The sequence below is a fragment of the Lepidochelys olivacea genome (assembly GCF_965140295.1).
Source record: "Lepidochelys olivacea isolate rLepOli2 genome assembly, chromosome: 20".
In the NCBI taxonomy this organism is placed as follows: domain Eukaryota; kingdom Metazoa; phylum Chordata; order Testudines; family Cheloniidae; genus Lepidochelys; species Lepidochelys olivacea.
In genome coordinates, this window is record NC_140430.1 from 20124584 (window position 1) to 20142994 (window position 18411).

At 62.0% G+C, this 18411-nt stretch overlaps 1 protein-coding gene across 1 annotated transcript; it reads right to left on the reverse strand.

Moving 5' to 3' along the window:
- Positions 1–569: 569 nt before the first annotated feature.
- On the reverse strand, positions 570–17951 carry PALM3 (paralemmin 3). The gene is made up of 8 exons (XM_084610651.1): positions 17569–17951; positions 12708–12759; positions 10662–10742; positions 9368–9489; positions 7028–7124; positions 6240–6267; positions 5613–5732; positions 570–4286 (listed from the first exon to the last, which is right to left on the reverse strand). Exons 2-8 carry the CDS (start codon positions 12750–12752, stop codon positions 1870–1872), a joined length of 2910 nt encoding a protein of 969 aa, XP_084466777.1. The 5' UTR covers positions 12753–12759; positions 17569–17951; the 3' UTR covers positions 570–1869.
- Between the last annotated feature and the right edge of the window lie 460 nt (positions 17952–18411).

The following is an 18411-nucleotide window of genomic DNA, read 5'->3' on the forward strand; positions in this document are numbered from 1 at the left end:
GGAGTCGCTGACTCCCAGTCCAGGCCTGCTCTAATCACTACACCACATTCTCCTCCCACAGCTGGGGCTAGAACCCAGAAGTCCAGCCTCCCAGCCCACTGCTCCAACTCACTAGCCCTCACTGCCCTCCCAGAGCTGGGACCAGAACCCAGGAGTCCTATTCTCAGCACTGGGAGGGAGGGGACCTTACAGGTTGGAGCAGGGATTCCCTAGCTCCGCATTCCCCTCTCTGAAATGGGGACAATCCCCAAGCTTGGTGCCTATCAGCTCAGGGCAGAGACCGCGACCGAGATCAGAGTCCCCCTCCGGCTGGGCGCTGCCCAGACCCCGACTGAGGTCAGGGATCTCGCTGTTCTGGGCACCACACAGACACACAGCGAGAGACCGTCCCTGCCCGGCAACGCTCACCGAGACAAAGAGGGTGGGAGGGGAAACTGAGGCCAGAGAGGGGACGGGACCTGCCCCAGGTCACCCAGTGGTAAAATGGCAGAGGTGGGCACAGAACCCAGCAGGCCGACACCTGGAAAACCACTCGCTGACCCTCCCCCACACAGTCACAAGGAGCGGGCTTCCCATTGAAAGTGACTTTAATTGAGCATCGCTCCGTAGTGACCCTGCTGGACGGTTCAAGGCTACCCTGCGTGACTGGCTCACACTCACTCCAAACAAGGGCGGTTTAAGGCGGGGGAAAGGCCCAGAGACAAAACCAGCTTTGGGGGCTGTTCTAGGGATGCCCATCACCGTGGCATCTGAGGCCCAGACCCTCAGAGACACCGACATAGCTCCGAGGCTCGGGGCCAGGCTGCCTAGGGATGCGCCGGAAGGGGTCGGGGCTAGAGCTCCAGCCTGTCCCCTAACTGAGCTCCAGGGCTGCCCGAGCCAGAGCTGGGAAAGGGGTTTCGGTCCCGCAAGGGGCAGGATGCAGGGGCTGAGCTGAGGACCGTGGGAGGAGGTGGTTTCCGATGCCTCCCTCACTGACCTGCGGGGGGCGCCCCCTCCTGGCGCAGCGCTGGCTCTAGGAAAGGTCTCTCGGGCAAGACATGTCTGGGAGCAGGCAGCTGGGCAATGCCCAGCCCAGCTGGAGGTGAGGCAGGAAGCCTGTCGCTGGGGGCCACGCCGGCACGTGTAAGTCTGGGGGCGTGCAGGTGTCTGGCGAGGCACCTGCTACTGTGCCCCTGCGATTGTGTCGGGCCTGTGGGTGTGAGCGTGAGCGCACCTGTCTGGGCAGTGATGCGGGTGCAGAGGGGTAAGCATTGTGTCGGGGGGGAGGGGGCCAGACTACAGCTGTATTTGTACCTGGGGGCTTGTCTGTATATTCGGGCGTGTGCGTGAGACTGGGTGCGTGTCCACGTGTTTGTCCGCAGAGGTTTGTATTCGGGCAGGGGCGTGTGTACATGCGTGTGCATTCATGCGGGGGGGGCGAGCGTGTATACAGGCGTGTGCAGAAGTGTGAGCTGGGGCCCTGAACTCCCAGGAACAGGAGACCCCCTTCCCTCCCCGCTTTGCGCAATACCCTTAGAGCTCCGGAAGGGGGCAGACGTGGCAGGGACAGAAGGGAAAGGACCCCTCCATGCAGGGGCTTGGAACAGAAGCCACCAGACGTGAAATTAGCGCTGCAGCCATGTCCTGCCAGCAGGAGACAGGCGCCCCCCAAACTGACTGCCTACCCCGGGCACCCCTCCATAGGAAAACATCAGGCAGTACAAATGAACAGCCCCCCCCGGGGGAATTAAAACACCCAGGGGCTGAGCCACGGCTGCCTGGGCCCCCAGTCACTGGAGCAAGGTCCCTCTGATCGGCCCGTCTCCGGCGGGGGCTCTCGATGCCCATCCCAGCGCTGAGGGCGGCCAGCGGCTGGCGGGGCTGGGATCACATGACAGAGCAACACTGGCAGGTCTTCTGCTTGCGTCTGCCCGCCTCCTGCCCCTCTGCCAGCTGGGGGGGGGCGGCGTTCCTGCCCTGGCACGGAGAGCCGGGGTTGGCTGAGGCGGTCGTGTACGTCGGGGCCTCTGGGCTCACGGCTGCCAGCGACTTCAAGGTGCCAGCTCCCGGCTGCGGGCTTCTGGCCATGGGATCTAGTGGCGCCTTCCGGCCTGTCCAGAGCCTGGAGGCTTCCTTGAGCAGAGGCTGCTGCTCCGGGTGGAGCTTCCCCAGGTTTTCAGTGGTTTCTTCTGCAGTCGATGAAACCGGGCCAGCATCGTTGCCTCCTTTCAGGGCCACGCTTTCCCCGGGTCGGGCAGGCACCTGCTCCAGAGCGGGTGCTCTGCCAGGTGGCAACTCCCCTGGGGTAAGCGGTACCTCCCCGTGAAGTGCAGGGATTGGCTCTTGGCTGGAGGGGATCTGGCTGTGGAATGAATGTTTAGCCTCCTGGGGTGAAGGGATCTGGTTCTGGAAAGCTGCTTTAGCTTCTTGGGGTGAAGGGATCTGGTCCTGGAAAGATGTGTTAGCGTCCTGCAGAGAGGAAGGGATCTGGTCCTGGAGAGCTGCTTTAGCTTCTTGGGGTGATGGGATCTGGTCCTGGAGAGATGCATTCGCTTCCTGCAGAGAGGAAGGGATCTGGTCCTGGAGAGATGCATTCGCTTCCTGCAGAGAGGAAGGGATCTGGTCCTGGAGAGATGCATTCGCTTCCTGCAGAGAAGAAGGGATCTGGTCCTGGAGAGATGCATTCGCTTCCTGCAGAGAAGAAGGGATCTGGTCCTGGAGAGAGGAAGGGATCTGGTCCTGAAGAGCTGCTTTAGCTTCTTGGGGTGATGGGATCTGGTCCTGGAGAGATGCATTCGCTTCCTGCAGAGAAGAAGGGATCTGGTCCTGGAGAGATGCATTCGCTTCCTGCAGAGAGGAAGGGATCTGGTCCTGGAGAGATGCATTCGCTTCCTGCAGAGAGGAAGGGATCTGGTCCTGGAGAGCTGCCTTAGCCTTTTGTGGTGAGGGGATCTGGCCCTGAAGGGATGTTTTAACTTCCAGCAGAGACAATGGGATCTGGTCCTGCACAGTTGGGATCTGGTTTTGCATAGATACTTCAGCCTCCTGCAGAGAGGAAGGGATCTGGTCCTGCATAAATTGGATCTGGTCCTGCAGAGAGGAAGGGATCTGGTCCTGCAGAGCTGCTTTAGCTTCTTGGGGTGATGGGATCTGGTTTTGGAGAGCTGATGGGATCTGGTCCTGGAGAGATGCATTCGCTTCCTGCAGAGAGGAAGGGATCTGGTCCTGGAGAGCTGCCTTAGCCTCTTGTGGTGAGGGGATCTGGCCCTGAAGGGATGTTTTAACTTCCAGCAAAGACAATGGGAACTGGCCCTGCACAGTTGGGATCTGGTTTTGCATAGATACTTCAGCCTCCTGCAGAGAGGAAGGGGTCTGGTCTTGGACAGCTGATGGGATCTGGTCCTGGAGAGCTGGGATCTGGTCCTGGAGAGCTGCTTTAGCTTCTTGGTGGGAGGGGGTCTGTCCCTGAAGAGCTGGGATCTGGTCTTGCAGAGAAGTTTTAGCCTCCTGAAGAGAGGAAGGGATCTGGTCCTGCAGAGCTGGGATCTGGTCCTGCAAAGAGGCCTTCGTCTCTGTTCCTTCTCCCACCCCTGCAGCCTGGGGATGCTCTGCCCCAGGGGACACCTGACGCTCCTGTTCCCTAGCAGGCTCCTGCCACATAGGGCCTGTCCCCTGGGTGGGTCCCAGCTCCTCTGGCCTCTCTGGTTCTGCTGCCCTGCCCTGAGCCCTCTGGACAGCCTCTGCCTCCTCCATTCCCGTGGCTCCTCTGGCAGGCTCGGCCGAGATCTCCCCCTCTTCCACGACCCCTATCGGCTCCTCCAGCTCCCCGTCCGGCTCGGGCCTTGGGGAATCGAGGCAGCAGTTCTCATCCTTCAGGACCTGCGTCTCCCCCTCCTGCACCCCGGATTCCCCCTCCGGCCCCTCTCTGCTCCCTTGCCTTGCCAAGCTCTCCTCTAGCCCCGCCGTCCGGGGCATCCTCTCCTCCATCCCGCCGTCCCGGGCGTCGCTCGCAAGGGCGGGCGGGCTCTGCAGCTCCTGCTCCATCCTTCCGTCCCAAGCCTCCTCCAACCCATTCTCTCCCCGGGGAGCTTCCCCCTCCGTCTCCGGGGACGTCCGCCCGATGGCGTCCATGCTGCCCACTTCCTGGCCCAGGTGGTTTCTAATGATCATCTCCACCTTCCCCATGCCCAGCTTCTCCAGCTGCTTGGCAGAGGCTCCTGCCCCGTCATCCTGAGTTCCCAGAGAAGCAGAGCTGGCTTCAGTCTTGCCTTCCCCAGGGCCGATCCCCTCCACGTCAAAGGGACCTTGAAGGCAAAAGAGAATGTGGGTCAGCCCCTTGGATCTCTCCGCATGGCCCGGGGGAGGGGGATCTGTCCCAAGGCGGCTGAGGAGATACTGGTCTCTAGGCAACAGCATCACCTGGGGGATCCTTCAGACTGGTCCCCAAGTGGGAGGCCCCCTGCTAAAGGTGGTCATTACTTCAGGGGTCCGTGGGCTTTGCCCCTTCTCCTCCCCCCATTACAAAGCGCTTCACAGACCTCTCTGGACCAAGACGCCCCATGGTGGGCACTGTGGGAGATCAGTCCCATTTGACTGGTGGGGAAACCGAGGCACAGACGGGGAGGTGACTTGTCAGCAGAGGGGAGCTGGAGGGCTCAGCCACCCTGTGACATAGGATGCAGTGTGCCCAACTGGGCCAATCAAGACGGCGGGAGCAGCAACTGGGGCTATAAGGGATCCAGGAGAATCAGAGAGGGAAGAGATCCTGGCAGGAGGATGTAAAGGGCCCTGGGGAGAGGCTGAAGGTAGCAGAGGAGTTGGCCAGGCTGGGGAAGGCTGAAGGCAGGAGTTGCCTACTGAGCTGGAGCCGAGGGCCAGAGGGTGGGTCTCTGAGAGGGAGTGACGGAGGCTCCCCAGCTGAGCAGGCACTCCCAGTGGGGGGAAAGGGGTCCCCTGGGAAGAGTGGGGCTGGTGTGCCAGGCCTGGCAGAAGGCCAGGAGAGGACTGAAGGCGAACCAAGGAGCGGTGAAAGCCGCCAGAGCGTGGTGTGTGCTACACTGATGGAACAGATGTTGTGGGATTTTAAGGGCTCCATGCTCTAGATCTGGGGGTGATAAACTGTCTCTGGTAAGGGGTTTTTTTTTTATAACACCCTGGGCCCCAGGAGGGGTAGCAGAGAGGCAAGAGAGGCAGCCGTGGTGTCTTTGGGGCCCCACAGGGAATGGTACACTAGTCCAAGGCCACCTGGGGAAGTTGTGGCAGTCAGGAAAGGAACCCAAGGGTTCTGGTTCCCCATACCCTCATCGCCCCATTGCGCCAACCTTCTATCCCCCAGCTGAGATCAGAACCCAGGAGTCCCGGCTCCCAGCCCCCTGCTCTAACCACTAGACAAGTCTTCCCACACAGAGCCCAGAGGTCCTGGCTCCTAGTCTCCCTGCTCTAACCACTAGACACTACTGCCTTCCCAGAGCTGTGGACAGAACCCAGGAGCCCTGGCTCCCAGCCCCCCTGCGCTAACCCTTCCCATGCAGGAATCCCCAGGCTGCCCTCTAGTGCTGGCCTAGCTCCCGGGCCGGGGCTCTGGGAACGATGGAGCACTGCCCCATGCACCGCCCCGTCCGAACACTGACCTGCTCCCGACACGTCCCCATTCTCCAGGCTCTCCCGGGCTGCCGCTCGCATGGCCCTCTTGGGGGGGACTGGAGCCAGGCGGAGGGCAGGTTCGGTCTCACAGCCACATCCGCCCCCACCTGGGGTTGGTTGGAAGGCAAAGGAGGCTGGGTTGATCACCGAGACAGGCTCTCCTGCGCCCTCCCTTCTCTGCCCTGCCCCAGAGGGACCCCCTATGGGGAGCAGAGCCCCCAGGACACATTCAGTCCCAGCCCTATCAATATTACACTGGAATGCCCTCTCCCCCGTCACCAGCCTCGATGCTCCATGGGCTGCCCTGGGACAAGCCCCCAGAGCAGGGGCCGGTCCCCTCTCTTGCCCACGAGGTCGGCTTCCAGGCATGCAGGCTTTCCCCAGGCCCCCCAAGCCTGCGTTGCAGGGTCCCGCTCCCTCCCTGCACGCTGCGGCACCATCCCAACGCCGGCTCACGCCCTGTGGCTGCCACCAAACCGCCCCCATTCCCTGAGCCTCGACCCCCTTGTGCCTTGGCCCTGCCGAGCCCCCCTGAGCCTCAGGAAGGAGCCTATCCACGACCTTCTGGGGAAACCAGACCCGGCCGCTTTCCCCGCCAACAGGGAACAACTCACCTGCCGAAGCAGAACCAGCCCCACGGGCCTGAAAGAGAGAGACGGGAGCCTTAGGGGGTGGAGGTGACAGCTTGGGGAGGGAACTGGGGGGCATGGGTGGCCCAGAATGGCTCCTGCCTCCTGTTTTCCAGGGGTCAGTTTTGCTTCATCTGGGGTTGCTTCTGCAGCCCAAGAAGGAAGCGATCGACGCCCAAAGGAAACATAAGGAGAACCCAGGAGTCCTGAAAAGAGGCCAGAGGCTCAGACACAGAACTTGGGGGGAGGAATTTAGGCCACAAACTGTAGAGACAAGACAGCCCAGGCAGGGGAAGGGAGAGAACACGAGCCGCGCTGCGGGGGCAGACTTAGCTGGCCAGTGGCCTGTCTGGGGGTAATTAGAAGGATCTGACACCCCCCCCCCGCCCCTGAGGGATGAGCAGCAGGAATGGGCTGGGTGGGGGCTGGGAGTTCACAGCCGGGCTGTGCTATCTGCATAGCCACAGAGGGATGAAGCAATGGGGCCCATCCAGGCTGGTGTCCCACGGGCAGGCCCTCGCAATGGGCTAACCCCCCACCCCCCCCATATCTTCAGGGGGACTGAACCCGTCCCATCCCCCGCTGCCCTCTTACCTGCCCCATGTGCCCACCCAGGAGCTAATTGTTGGGAGCACGCAGAGGGAGGCCCCCCCAGCTTGGGAACGGCGTGCGCCCCCCCCCTTGCCCCACAGCTCCCCCTCTTCCTGGGCTGTTGCCGCATGCGCTCCCCCCACCTCCTGCACCCGCAGGTGCCACCTGCCCCATTGCATTACCTCACAGGTGCCCCCTGCCCCCTTAGCATCTTCCAAGGCCTCCTGCGGCCTGCCGCGATGCTCCGGGTTATTCAGCTGCTGCATCTGGGACTGGAGGCTGCAGAGAGGGGGAGAGAAAAGCTCCCAGGCTGGGTCCCTTTCCACAGGGCTGACCCTGCTCCCCGGCCACAACCAGGCTCCCAGGCAGGAAAGCAGAGAAGCCGAGCTCAAAATTCGGCCATGTAGAATTTTGCCCTGGCCCCTGCCTGTTGGGGGTACAACCCCACTGGCCTCTTACAATGTCCCAGGAGCAAAAACTAAAGCACAGGCCCCTGCAAGTCAGGACACCTGGGTTCTATCCCTGGCAAGATGTTTCCCTTCATTGTGCCTCAGTTTCCCCTCCCATCCTTTATGTATTTAGCCTGTGAGCTCTCTGGGGCAGGGACTCTCCCTCGCTATGTCTGGGCAGCACCTGATGCAAGGGAACCCTGATCTATCTACACATAATAATACAGGTCTAAAGGGAAATCTCCTTTATATGGGAGCGGTATAGGGGCTAAACACATAGGTGAATAGTTCCGATTCCACGTGCCAGACTGAAGGGGTGTCTTCCTCCCTAGCATGTACGTTCACACGCACTCACCCCTGCCAGTTTTTCCCATGTGCACGCCAGTTTCATTGGCTTTTCTAACCTGGCTGGTTGAAGTGGTGGGTTCCATATAAATGGGCATTTTGAAATTATACCACGTTGCCAATAGCCTTCTTGTTCGTTACGTGTTCACGTGCACGGGCAGTATGGTCCAGGGGTTGGAGCAAGGGGGACTGGGAGTCAGGACTCCTGGGTGCCCTGTCTCTGGTTTTGAGAGTCAGCTAAATCTCTGGTTGTGATTAGGTGTATTATGGTAACGCATAGGTGCCCCAGTCACAGACCACGACCGCACTGTGCTAAGGGCCTGTAGAAACAGGACAAAAAGACAGTCCCTGCCCTCAGAGCTTCCGATCTCAGTTTGGGACAAGAGACACCAGCTGGTTACCGGCAGGCCAAGGAAACAGCATGGCAGGCCGTGCTGTCTGCTCACCAGCAGCCTGGCCTTTCTCGGGTTGGTTGCAGGCCTCCTGGCAAAGGGGAGGGATTTGCAGGTGGCTAAAGAGGCGCTTGGTGGGGGTTTACGGGAAGCTGCTCCCAAGCAGGGAGAAAGCACCACGGGGCTGGTTTGCAAAGGGTCCAGGCCGGTGCTAGAGGCTGGGATCAGGGGACGGGAGTTGGCAGCTCAATAGTGAATGAGAGACGATTGGTCTGGTGGGGAGAGGCCGTGAAAGAGAAGACAAGCAGCTTATGTTCACACGATGGATAAGGGGGAGCTGGGGGAGGGATGCCCTGGTCTGAGCAACTGTAAGCCTAGAGGCTAGAGCGGAGGCACTGGGAGTCAGGATTCCTGGGTTCCATTCCCAGCTTTGCTCCTGCCTCACTCTGTGGCCCTGGGCAAGTCACTCTGTGCCTCAGTTTCCCCCTGCCTTGGCAAAGCGCTGTGAGATTGCTGGGTGAAAGCAGCTCTGATTGGGCAGAGAGATCTCAAAGGCCCCTTTAGATGGACGGACCCCGGGGAGGGGGTCCCCCGTGGGCAGGGGTAAAAAGTTCAATGCGTGTGACTTGCTCGGCTGTGGCTTGTCTTGTCCCTCGTTCTGAGCGGTGATTTAATCCTGCGGAGCACTGCTCACTCGGCATTCAGTCACCTCCCCGCCCTGTGTCCTTTTGGTTCCCTCCACACTTTGCCTTTGTGACAGCTTCTGTGTTTTAGACCGTTTGTCTGCTTTGGAAATGTCCGATTCCTTGGCTGCGTTTTACGTGCACGCGTCTTCCGGTCCAGACAGGAGAGGGGAGCTCTTGGGTACGGGGTAGGGGGTGAAGTACGGAGGGCTCATGTCCCCCACCAAAAGTTTGGGGGCCAATCCCCAATTCCAAATCTGGCTGCTTCCACCTTGCTTCCCTAAAATCCCCAACACATCTTCCTTCCTGTCCCGAACTGCTGTGTGGCTGTTAAACAGCTGCACGCCTCACCCCAGAGATGGCTGCGTTTCAGCATCGAGCGAGCAATCCCCAGGCAGCTTGCTGGGTGGGAGTTAATCAGCGGCCCTGCCCTGCCCTACCCTGAGAGGTGGCTGCAGCTCAAGGCTGAATGAGTAATCCTCAGTGCTGCATTGCTGTGTGGCTGTAAAGAGCTGCCAAGCCCCGCCCCAGAGGTGGCTGCATTTCAGTGCTGGGTGAAGCATGTAAAATGCTTTGTGATCCCTCCTGGGGAAGAGGCCTGAGGGCTACAGCTGCAGATCTCCCCTGTGACGTACCCGCCGCCCTCCCCTTACCTGGACAGATCCTGCTCTAGCTCCTGGATGCGGGACTGTGCCTGCCAGAGCGGGGAGGTGGGGTCGTTCTCGGGGGGCGGGCATGACCCCTCCATCAGCCACCGGTCTCGCAGGGACTTCCTCTGGGGGAAGAGAGCAGAGCGTCCTCTATCAGCCTGCCCCTCCCGCCACGCCCTGGGTCGAGGCCATGTGTGCACAGTGACAGCCAGCCACGCACCCGTGCGGTCACGCACCCACATGGCTGTGGACACGCCCACGTGTTCTACCACAGCTCCTCACCCCCCAGCACACGTGTCCTTGCCATTGCTCCTGCTCCATGCACACGTGTGTCCAAGTACACAGACCTGTCTCCGGGGACATACGGACACGCATGCACGGACTGGCCCCGCTGCCACGCAGGCTTCGTGCGCCATGCTAGCCCGTGGATGCGTAAATGTGCCCACGCAGGGACACAGAAACGCGCGTTCACACGCGCAGACAGCCCCAGCCCCACACACGGGAGCACACACCCGCCCGCGCCCCCACACTCACGCACTTCAGCACCTCCCCCGGCCCGAGGAGCCGGGCAGCAGGCGGCCTCTGACGGAACCCCCCTGAGCGGGGGGACCCCCAGGCGGGAAAAGTGGGGTGGCGGGAGCGGATTCCCTGCCTTGAGCAAAATGCACATGGCCCCTCCCCCCAGCCCTGCGAGGGGGAACAGCAGCTCCCCGCAGCCCACATCAAGGCTAAGGGCTTTGCCCTGGGACAGCTGCAATGGGGCTCGGGTAGCCGCCACCCTGGGGGGATGCTGGTGTGGGTCAGGGGGCTGCTGTGTCCCTGGGCAGGGGAGCCTGGCTGGAACCTACCACCTCCCAAATCCCCCAGCAGCCAGCACCCCACGCTGGCAAGCCACAGGGACCCTGACACCCCCTCTGCTGGGCCAACCCCCAGCAGACCGCACCCCCCAGCTCCCCTAACCCCCCCCCACGTCCCTTAACCCCCTCCACAAAGCCCACCCTCACGAGACCCCCCAGCTCCCCTAACCCCCCCCCACACGTCCCTTAACCCCCTCCACAAAGCCCACCCTCACGAGACCCCCCAGCTCCCCTAACCCCCCCCACACGTCCCTTAACCCCCTCCACAAAGCCCACCCTCACGAGACCCCCCAGCTCCCCTAACCCCCCCCCCACACGTCCCTTAACCCCCTCCACAAAGCCCACCCTCACGAGACCCCCCAGCTCCCCTAACAACACCCCCCCCCCATCCTCCAGCTCCCCCCAAGTCCCCCCGCCGTCCCCAGTCCCGATCCTGGTACCTTGAGCTGCTGGGCTCGGACTTTCTCCTCCTCCAGCTCCCGGCGCGCCCGGAGGATCCGCTCCTGCACCTTGCGCCGCCCCTGCAGCCGCGGAGCGACAAGAGCGAGGCTGGAGCCGCCGCCCTGCGGGGCCAGGCGCGGCGAGCCGCGGACAAAGGGCCCTGGGCGGGGGAGCCCACGTGCGCGGCCGGGGCTTTAACCCTCCCGCGGCCAGTGGGGACCCTGCGGAGCTGGCACGGGATAGACCCGGCCCAGGGCACCCGCGTGTCCCTGACACTGTTCAGCCCGTGTGCACACAGGTGTTGTCCCCTGACCCGGTTCCCCACCCGTGCACACGTGTGTCCCTGACACTATTCACCCGTCTGCACACACGTGTTGTCCCTGACCCAGTTCCCCACCCGTGCACACGTGTGTCCCTGACACTAGTCACTCATCTGCACACACGTGTTGTCCCTGACCCTATTCCCCACCCGTGCACACGTGTGTCCCTGACACTAGTCACTCATCTGCGCACACGTGTTGTCCCTGACCCGGTTCCCCACCCGTGCACACGTGTGTCCCTGACACTAGTCACCCATCTGTGCACACAGGTGTTGTCCCCTGACCCGGTTCCCCACCCGTGCACACGTGTGTCCCTGACACTAGTCACCCATCTGCGCACACGTGTGTCCCTGACACTATTCACCCATGCACACGTGTTGTCCCTGACCCTGTTCCCCACCCGTGCACACGTGTCCCTGACACTAATCACCCATCTGCGCACACGTGTTGTCCCTGACACTATTCACCCATGCACACGTGTGTCCCTGCTGCTGGTCACCCCACATGCACACGCGTGTCCCTGACACTATGCACCCCGTGTGCACACACGTTTTGTCCCTGACCCTGTTCCCCACCCGGCACCTGCGTGTCCTTGCTTCTGTGCATTCCGAGTGCACACGCGTGTCCCTGACACTAGTCACCCATGGACATGCACGTTTTCCCTGACCCTGTTCCCCACACGCGCCCTTGCCTCTGTTCATTCTCTGAGTGCGCGTGTGCCCCCCCCCCCGCTTTCCATGTCCCTATGCCCATGTGTGTTCCAGTTGCTGTTTGCCCTCGTGCACACGCATGTCTCTGTTGCTGGTCACTTCCGTGTGCACATGCCTCCCGCCTGCTGCATCACACCCTCTGTGCACACGTGTGTCCCTGACACTATTCACCCCAGGCGCACAAGCCTGTGACAAATGCTGCTCACACCCATGTCCATGTCGTGTGGCCCCATGCATATCGCTACCCCCACATGCCTGCTGCCCTGGCCCGGCCCCTGGCCCGATTCCCCTTCTCCCCCATCCCCCTGTCCCGGGCTGCTGCGCCGGGGCTGGGCAGGCCTCCAGGTCCCTCTCTCAGCCTGAAAGGCCTGGACCAGAGAAAAGCTGCTTCTGGAGCCACTGCCTGCTGAATAATTCATTTGTTAATGCCAGGCGGGGGTGGGGGCGGGGGGGCAAGACGAGGGGAGCCAGGGCTCAGGTTACTCCCCTGGCTGCTAAGAGCTTTCTGCCTCCAGGATTCAGCCCAGCCCATGGGCCTGCAGAGAGAGGAGGTCACTGCTGTGACGAACAGGCCAGTTCTCAGCTCCAGCAGGCCCAGAAACTGGGCTCAGTCCCCCTCCGCCCAGCACCTGTTGCCTGGAGCTGGACGGCTGGACGGCTGGCTGTGGGGGGAGCTCGGGGCTAGTCCAGTGCCAGTCTCCCCCAGCAGGGGGCACTGTGGGGAGCGGGGCAGGAGCTCCTGGCTACTCCACTCCACTCTCTGGCTCTTGGAGGCATATTTGCCCTTTGTCGAATTGGATTCCTCTGCCCCTGCACGACCTCTGCCACTGCCCCCGGGGGCACCAGCTTGGGCCTCTCATGTGCCCTGGGCTGCTGACTCACTGGGTTCTCCCAGAGCGGGGCAAGTGGCTCCACTAGGGGAAGCCAAAGGACGGACGGCGGGGGGGCGATGCCGGCCAGGGGCCCGAGGCCTGTCTCAGCTGGGGTCCCTGGGGGTGGGGAGGGGTCCACTCACCACGATGGCCTCCAGGCGCTGCGTGTACAGCGAGCTCTCGGTCATCTTCCCTCTGAAAGACAAACCAAGCCTGGGGATGGCCAAAGGTCGAGCGGCACCAGCTTTCTCCTCCGTTCCTGCCCCCTCTATCGCTCCTTCACGTGCTCCTTTTCCTTCCCTTCTTTCCCTCCCTCTCCCATTCCCCCTCTCTGGGTCCCTTCCCCTCCTCCTGCCTGGCCGAGAAGCTGCGGCATTTGTGGGATTCAGCAGCAAGTCTGGACAGGACGGAAGGGGACTTCAAACTTGCTCTCGGCCTCAGGTTCCCCTGCCAGAGAGCAAGAGCTGGGACCATGCCACATTTGCGGGCGGGGGGGAGCTCCACTCCCCTCTGCACCCCCACAAGGCTTCACACCTGTTTCAAAAATCAGCTGGCACTTTTTCCCCCCAGCGCAACCCAAGTTACTATGTTTGCAATCCCAGTCCCGGGCTTTCCCAGCAGGAAGTGCTGGCTTTGGGGGCGGGGAGGGGGGCGAGCTCCTGGCTACTTCGGTCCTGGCCTCTCCCAGCGGTGGGCACTGCAGCCAGCCTGCCATGCCGCACCCAGCCACTTCCTCTGCCCCTGCCCCAGAGGCCCCCATGGCCCCTGTGGTGCAGAGGAGCCCAGGGGAGTACCGGTGCTGGCAGAGCAGAGTGGGGAGCGGAGCCGGCATCTGGCTCATATGGGGGGCACTGGGAGGGGCTGGAGGGGACATCGCCAGGGGCAGATGGACCCCAGGCATTTGGGATGCTGGCAGGATCCTGGTCTTGGTACCCTGCTGGGCAAAAATTCCAGGGAAGGGGCTGATGTGTGTATGGGGAGGGGTGGGGGGGATCTCTGCTCTGGGGAGGGGCCAGGTTTGGAAGAAGGTGTGGCAGAGGGGCCTTGCCCCATGCAGCTTGCCCTGTGGTGTGGGGGCACAGAGAGCAGGGGCCGAGCAGGGGAGGGGGCACATCAGCTATGGGCATCGGCTCTGGAGCTGACCAAACCTCCCCCCATCTCTGTGCAGGAGGCAAGGGCTTGGAAGGGGATGAAGTGGGGACCCTGTCCTGCCCCGCTGCCCTGGGAGGTTTGGAGGAACAGGGTTTGGCAGCAGGGGCTCTGGTTACTGAAGCTGGGCCAGAGCTCCCCTGGTGGGGGTTCCCCTTCAGGTCCTAGCACGTTCAGCAATAGACTGGGCCCCCTTTTTGCTCCTCTCTGGGGGCCGAGTCACCTGGGGGGGGCGTCACCTCCCCACCACCCGGCCCAGGTGCCTGGGTCTGCGGGGGGTCATAGACACGCAAACAAACACGGTGTGAAGGGCTGACAGTGTGAGGCCGGCGGGGCCTGGGAGGGGAAGGGAGTGGAGCCGCCAGCTCCTCTGGGCGTCCCCCGCAACACTCGCTGAGGCGCAGCTGCGCCGGGATATGGACAGACAGACGCTGAGGAGCTCTGAGGACAGCGGGATCCGCGCTGGGGGACTGGCTGGCTCCGTGCCCGTGCCTGGGCGTCCGGCGACGCTGCAGGATCACACTTGCCAGACCCGGGTCTCACGGCCTCGCTAACGGGTCCACACTGTGCTCCGCCGACCTTCCGGCTCAGCTCTGCGGTTCGACCTGCATCCACACTGCACAGTGACAGGGCTCTGCCCCGAGTCTCACCCTCCTGGCAGGGGCCACGGGCCCAAGTCCCAAGGGGTTCCTGGCCCAAGTCAGACTGATTTGAGTGTGGACGGAAGGGGGATTGGGCTCAAACCTGAGTCGGAACTCGGGTTCATGGTGCAGTGTAGACATACCCACAGCCTGAGAGACACACACGCACTGCGAGACACATAGACACACTGGGACCCCCCCACACACAGGGGCCCAGATGCTGGCTGAGCGCCGCTCTAGGAACTCCTGTCTACACTAGAAAGGGTTTGCCAGCAGAGCTAGACCAGAGCAGCCGTACGGGCAAACTCCCCCAGTGAAGGCAGAACAGCTGTATTCCAAAGCACAGCCACACGGTACAGGGATCGCTCCCCCAGCTCCGAAATACGGCTGCCTCTGGGGTGGGTTACAGCAGCTTCTATCAGCAAAAGAGCTGGTAGATTACACCAGTTCCCTGAGGGAAATAAGCTAGCCTGGCAGGACTTTGATACTCGCCCCCTCCCTCCACCCCCACAGAAGGATGGCTCAGGGCAGGCATTGGCAGGGAGAGCTGTGGGGAAATGGTCATAGGGAAGGGGGGGGGGGGAGGGACAGTATCCGATCAAAGCTGGGTCCCTTTGCCCCTGAGGTTACTTGAGGCCATCTTGTCCAGCCCCCGCCCTCCCACGCCGATCAGCAGCCAGGTTAATAATGGACGCTGGCAAACTGCAGGATCAGGGAAAGCGGATGCCAGGGAGCTGGGCTGGAGGGGGCCCAGGGCGGGAGGGGGGCTGTGGACACGTCCCAGGAGGCAGGCACGGGGTCAGCATACAGCAGGGAGAAAGGGAGTGGAATGGGGCCATATCCCTCGTTCCACCTAACTCATCTCTTCCCCCACGCATGCTACGTTCCCCCCATGCATACACACTCCAATGCATACAGGGTCCATTTCTACATACGGGCTCCCCAGAGATGGCTGCATGACAATGCTGGGTGAGCCAGCCCTGTGTGGCATTGCTGTGTGCTTTTATGTAGCTGCCAGGTCCCACCCCAGAAGCAGCTGCATTTCAGTGCTGGGTGAGTGATCCCTGTACAAAATTCCTGAGTACCGTTTTACAGCTGGCATGCCGCACCCCAGAAGTGGCTGCATTGCACTGTTGCACAAAGTGATCTGTATCTATATAGAGAGATTCTTCAAGATGAGAATCCACAGAGACATTTAAGATCCGGGCCCTGGTTTATCCTTCCCTCTCCTTGTCTTTTTCTTTCTGGCTCCCTCTGTTTCTCCTCCATCCTGCCGTTTTATTTTAGTCCTCTCCACAGCTGCTAATCGAATTCAAACCCATTTGCTTTACTGACAGCCCCCAGCCACAGACCGGCTGCCAGAGCTGAGGTGGGAGCAAGGGAAGGGCCAGAGGGAGTGAAGTCCCTGTGTATTCAAGCAAATAGACCTAGCCACAGAGGCAGCGAGCCAGAGGCCCCCACACTCCAGCCAACAGGCTACCCTGGCTCCTGTCCTTGTTCCTATCCTAAGTGAATTCTCTGCTCGGTCAGCAGCCTCAGAAGAGGCAAATCTCCTTCTGTTTCTACTCACTGTCCCCCTCTGCCAATGCTCTGCACTGTTACACAGCTGCCATGTCCCACCCCAGAGGTGGCTGCATGTTGGTGCTGGGTGAGCCATGCCTGCGTGGGGTTGCTGTGTGCTGTTACACAGCTGCTACGCACCCCTGGAAGGACTTTCTCTTGGGGCTGAGGGCAGTCTGGGCTCCGAGGCCCATTTGCTGAACTGGACTGAGACCTGTCAAACTCACTACAGGCAGGGCCACCCAATTCCATCATCCAGGTGACCGCCAGTGAGTGCAGCGGAGAGCCCAGGTGGGCTCTCTCCCCAGGGACATCAGTGGGAGCCCTCTGTCCAAACAGCTCCACATGGCACTGCCTGGCACCCGTCCCCTTTGGAATTAAAGGTACAAAAGGTGCCGGGAGGCCGCCCAGCCTGGAGCCCTGAGCAAAGACCTGGGAGCCAGGACTCCTGGGTTCTATTCCCAGCTCACTAACGGTGATGCTCAGCAAGCCCCTTGGCCTTTCTGTGCCTCAGTTCCCCAGTCAGATAAATGGGGATCCCAATCCCTTCCACACCACAGGCTTAACAAGCGAGAGCGGAATCTTTGTGGTTATTTGCAGAGCCCTAAGGGCCGACGGCACTTTACCCCGGCCAGCTGTCAGCAGAGAGCCCAACCCAAGGGCTAGCCCTGACTAGCAGGGTGTCATTAGCCATCCCCAGCCCTGGCAGGGCTCCCGGGCACCCCAGACATCAAGGAGGGAGTGTCCCCCGAAACCTGTTCCACTCAACGGCCTGGTATGATGCTCTGGTAGTCAACCACTCCTCCCAGACGTTCCCCCGCAGGGCACATAGCCAGGGCTCCAAGGCCTTCAGACTAATTACTTCTGATTTGCTCCTTCCTAGGGACAGCAGCTGAAGGGGGAAGATCCTGGAGTGGCTGTAACTTCTAATGGGTGTGTGTTGTAGGAGCCCTGGGCAGGGGATTGAACGAGAGATCACCAGCGCCAGGAGCATGCCCTACTCCTTAGCTGGGGGTCCAGCAGCCGGGGACCCGGCCCAGGACCTGCAATGCACTCCTCAGGGGCCCCAGGCGCAGAGTCATAAAGGGCTCCGCTGAGGCAGGGTCTGGAATTGCCCAGGTTTCGAGATCGTCTGCGTCCCTTTCTGAGCACAGCATCCTTCCCCTGCGCCGCCCAGCAACCTCCCCGGGGGGCGTCGAGTGGGGGAGCGGTCCCTGCAGCAAAGCAGGGCTGAGCGGAGAGAGGGGAAGGAGTTTGCCAGGCGGACCCCCTCGATGGGCAGCTCAGCCCTGTGCACATTGTCTTTGAGGTGCACACGGCTGCCCCCCAGGCATGCGCTCAGGTTCCATGGCCCGCTTGGCACTTTGGCCTCTCTGCCTGGTTAACTCCTACTCGTTGTTCTGTCAACACGGGGACCTGGCCTGAGACCCGACCAGCCAATTTCCCCCAACGAGGGGCCGGGCGCTTCGGCCTGGCCCTGGGCTGCATTTGAACTGGCGGCCTTGAGGTCAAAGCCCAGGAGGGAGCCTGGGGAGGGATCGGTCCCTATCCCCTGAGGCCACGCACCCTTCTCTCTCCCTCTGCGGCTCCCTCGCCCCCTAGTCCCCAGCTCACAGGCACCCGCGATAGTCGGTCCCTTCCATCCTCCACTTACCGCTGCTACCGTTGCTGCTGACTCTACCGGGGGTGGGGGGGGGAGGCACGGACAGGGGGCCAGGACCTGGGTGAGGCTTGCAGACCCCTGGCGGGGTCCCCTCCCCCGTCCAGCTGGGGGGCACTGCTCGGCAGGACTGCCGCCACTCCGCCGTCCGGCTCGCCAAGTCAACGGCGCGGCATCATCAAATCTCTCCCTCCGCCTCACGCTGGCTCTGAGCTCCCTGCCTGCGAGCTGCCTTCCCCGGCGTGGCTTTGGGGGGTGGCTCGGGAGAGCTGGTTAGGCCGGTTTGGGCTCAGGAGAAAGGTGCAGCCAGGCAGCGCTGGGCAAGGGAGGTGGATTTCCCAGAGGTACTGGAGCGGTTCCGGGTCTGGACGCCCTTGAGAGAGCTCTGCCGCTCCCCCCCATCCCGGCCCCTGCCCGCGTTCCTGGGTATGATCTGGAGACGCTATCAGCTGTCTGGCTGAATTATTTACCAGCATTCCTGGGCTGCCTTGTTCAGCCACCTGTCTGCTCTCTCACACGTGCGTGTCCGGTGGGAGTGCAGATCCCAGGCCCGCCTGGAAGGAGGCACTGGGCTCTCCATCTCCCTCTGAGCAGGACCCTCCAGCCAACCTGCTGGGGGACCCTGCTATCACCCCCAGCAGCCAGGAACAGCTGGCACAAGGGGCCGGCTTGGCATCCCTGTCCCTCGAGGGCCCTGCGGCAAGTGCCATAGCTAGGCACCACGGCATTGGAGGGCATTCCGCCCGCTGTGCCCGGGCACAACAGACAGCACCTGGCGTGGGACGATGGGAAAGGAGCCCGGAGTGGGTGAAGCACAGGGGGCAATGAAGCAAGCTA

Excerpts from the sequence above, each read along its gene's own strand:
- PALM3 (XM_084610651.1), bottom strand. The coding sequence starts at position 12,752 with ATGACCGAGAGCTCGCTGTACACGCAGCGCCTGGAGGCCATCGTG. Across the intron at positions 10,743-12,707 it reads AGCGCCTGGAGGCCATCGTG|GGGCGGCGCAAGGTGCAGGA; the intron begins GTGAGTGGACCC and ends CCGCGGCTGCAG. Across the intron at positions 9,490-10,661 it reads TCCGAGCCCAGCAGCTCAAG|AGGAAGTCCCTGCGAGACCG; the intron begins GTACCAGGATCG and ends CTCTTCCCCCAG.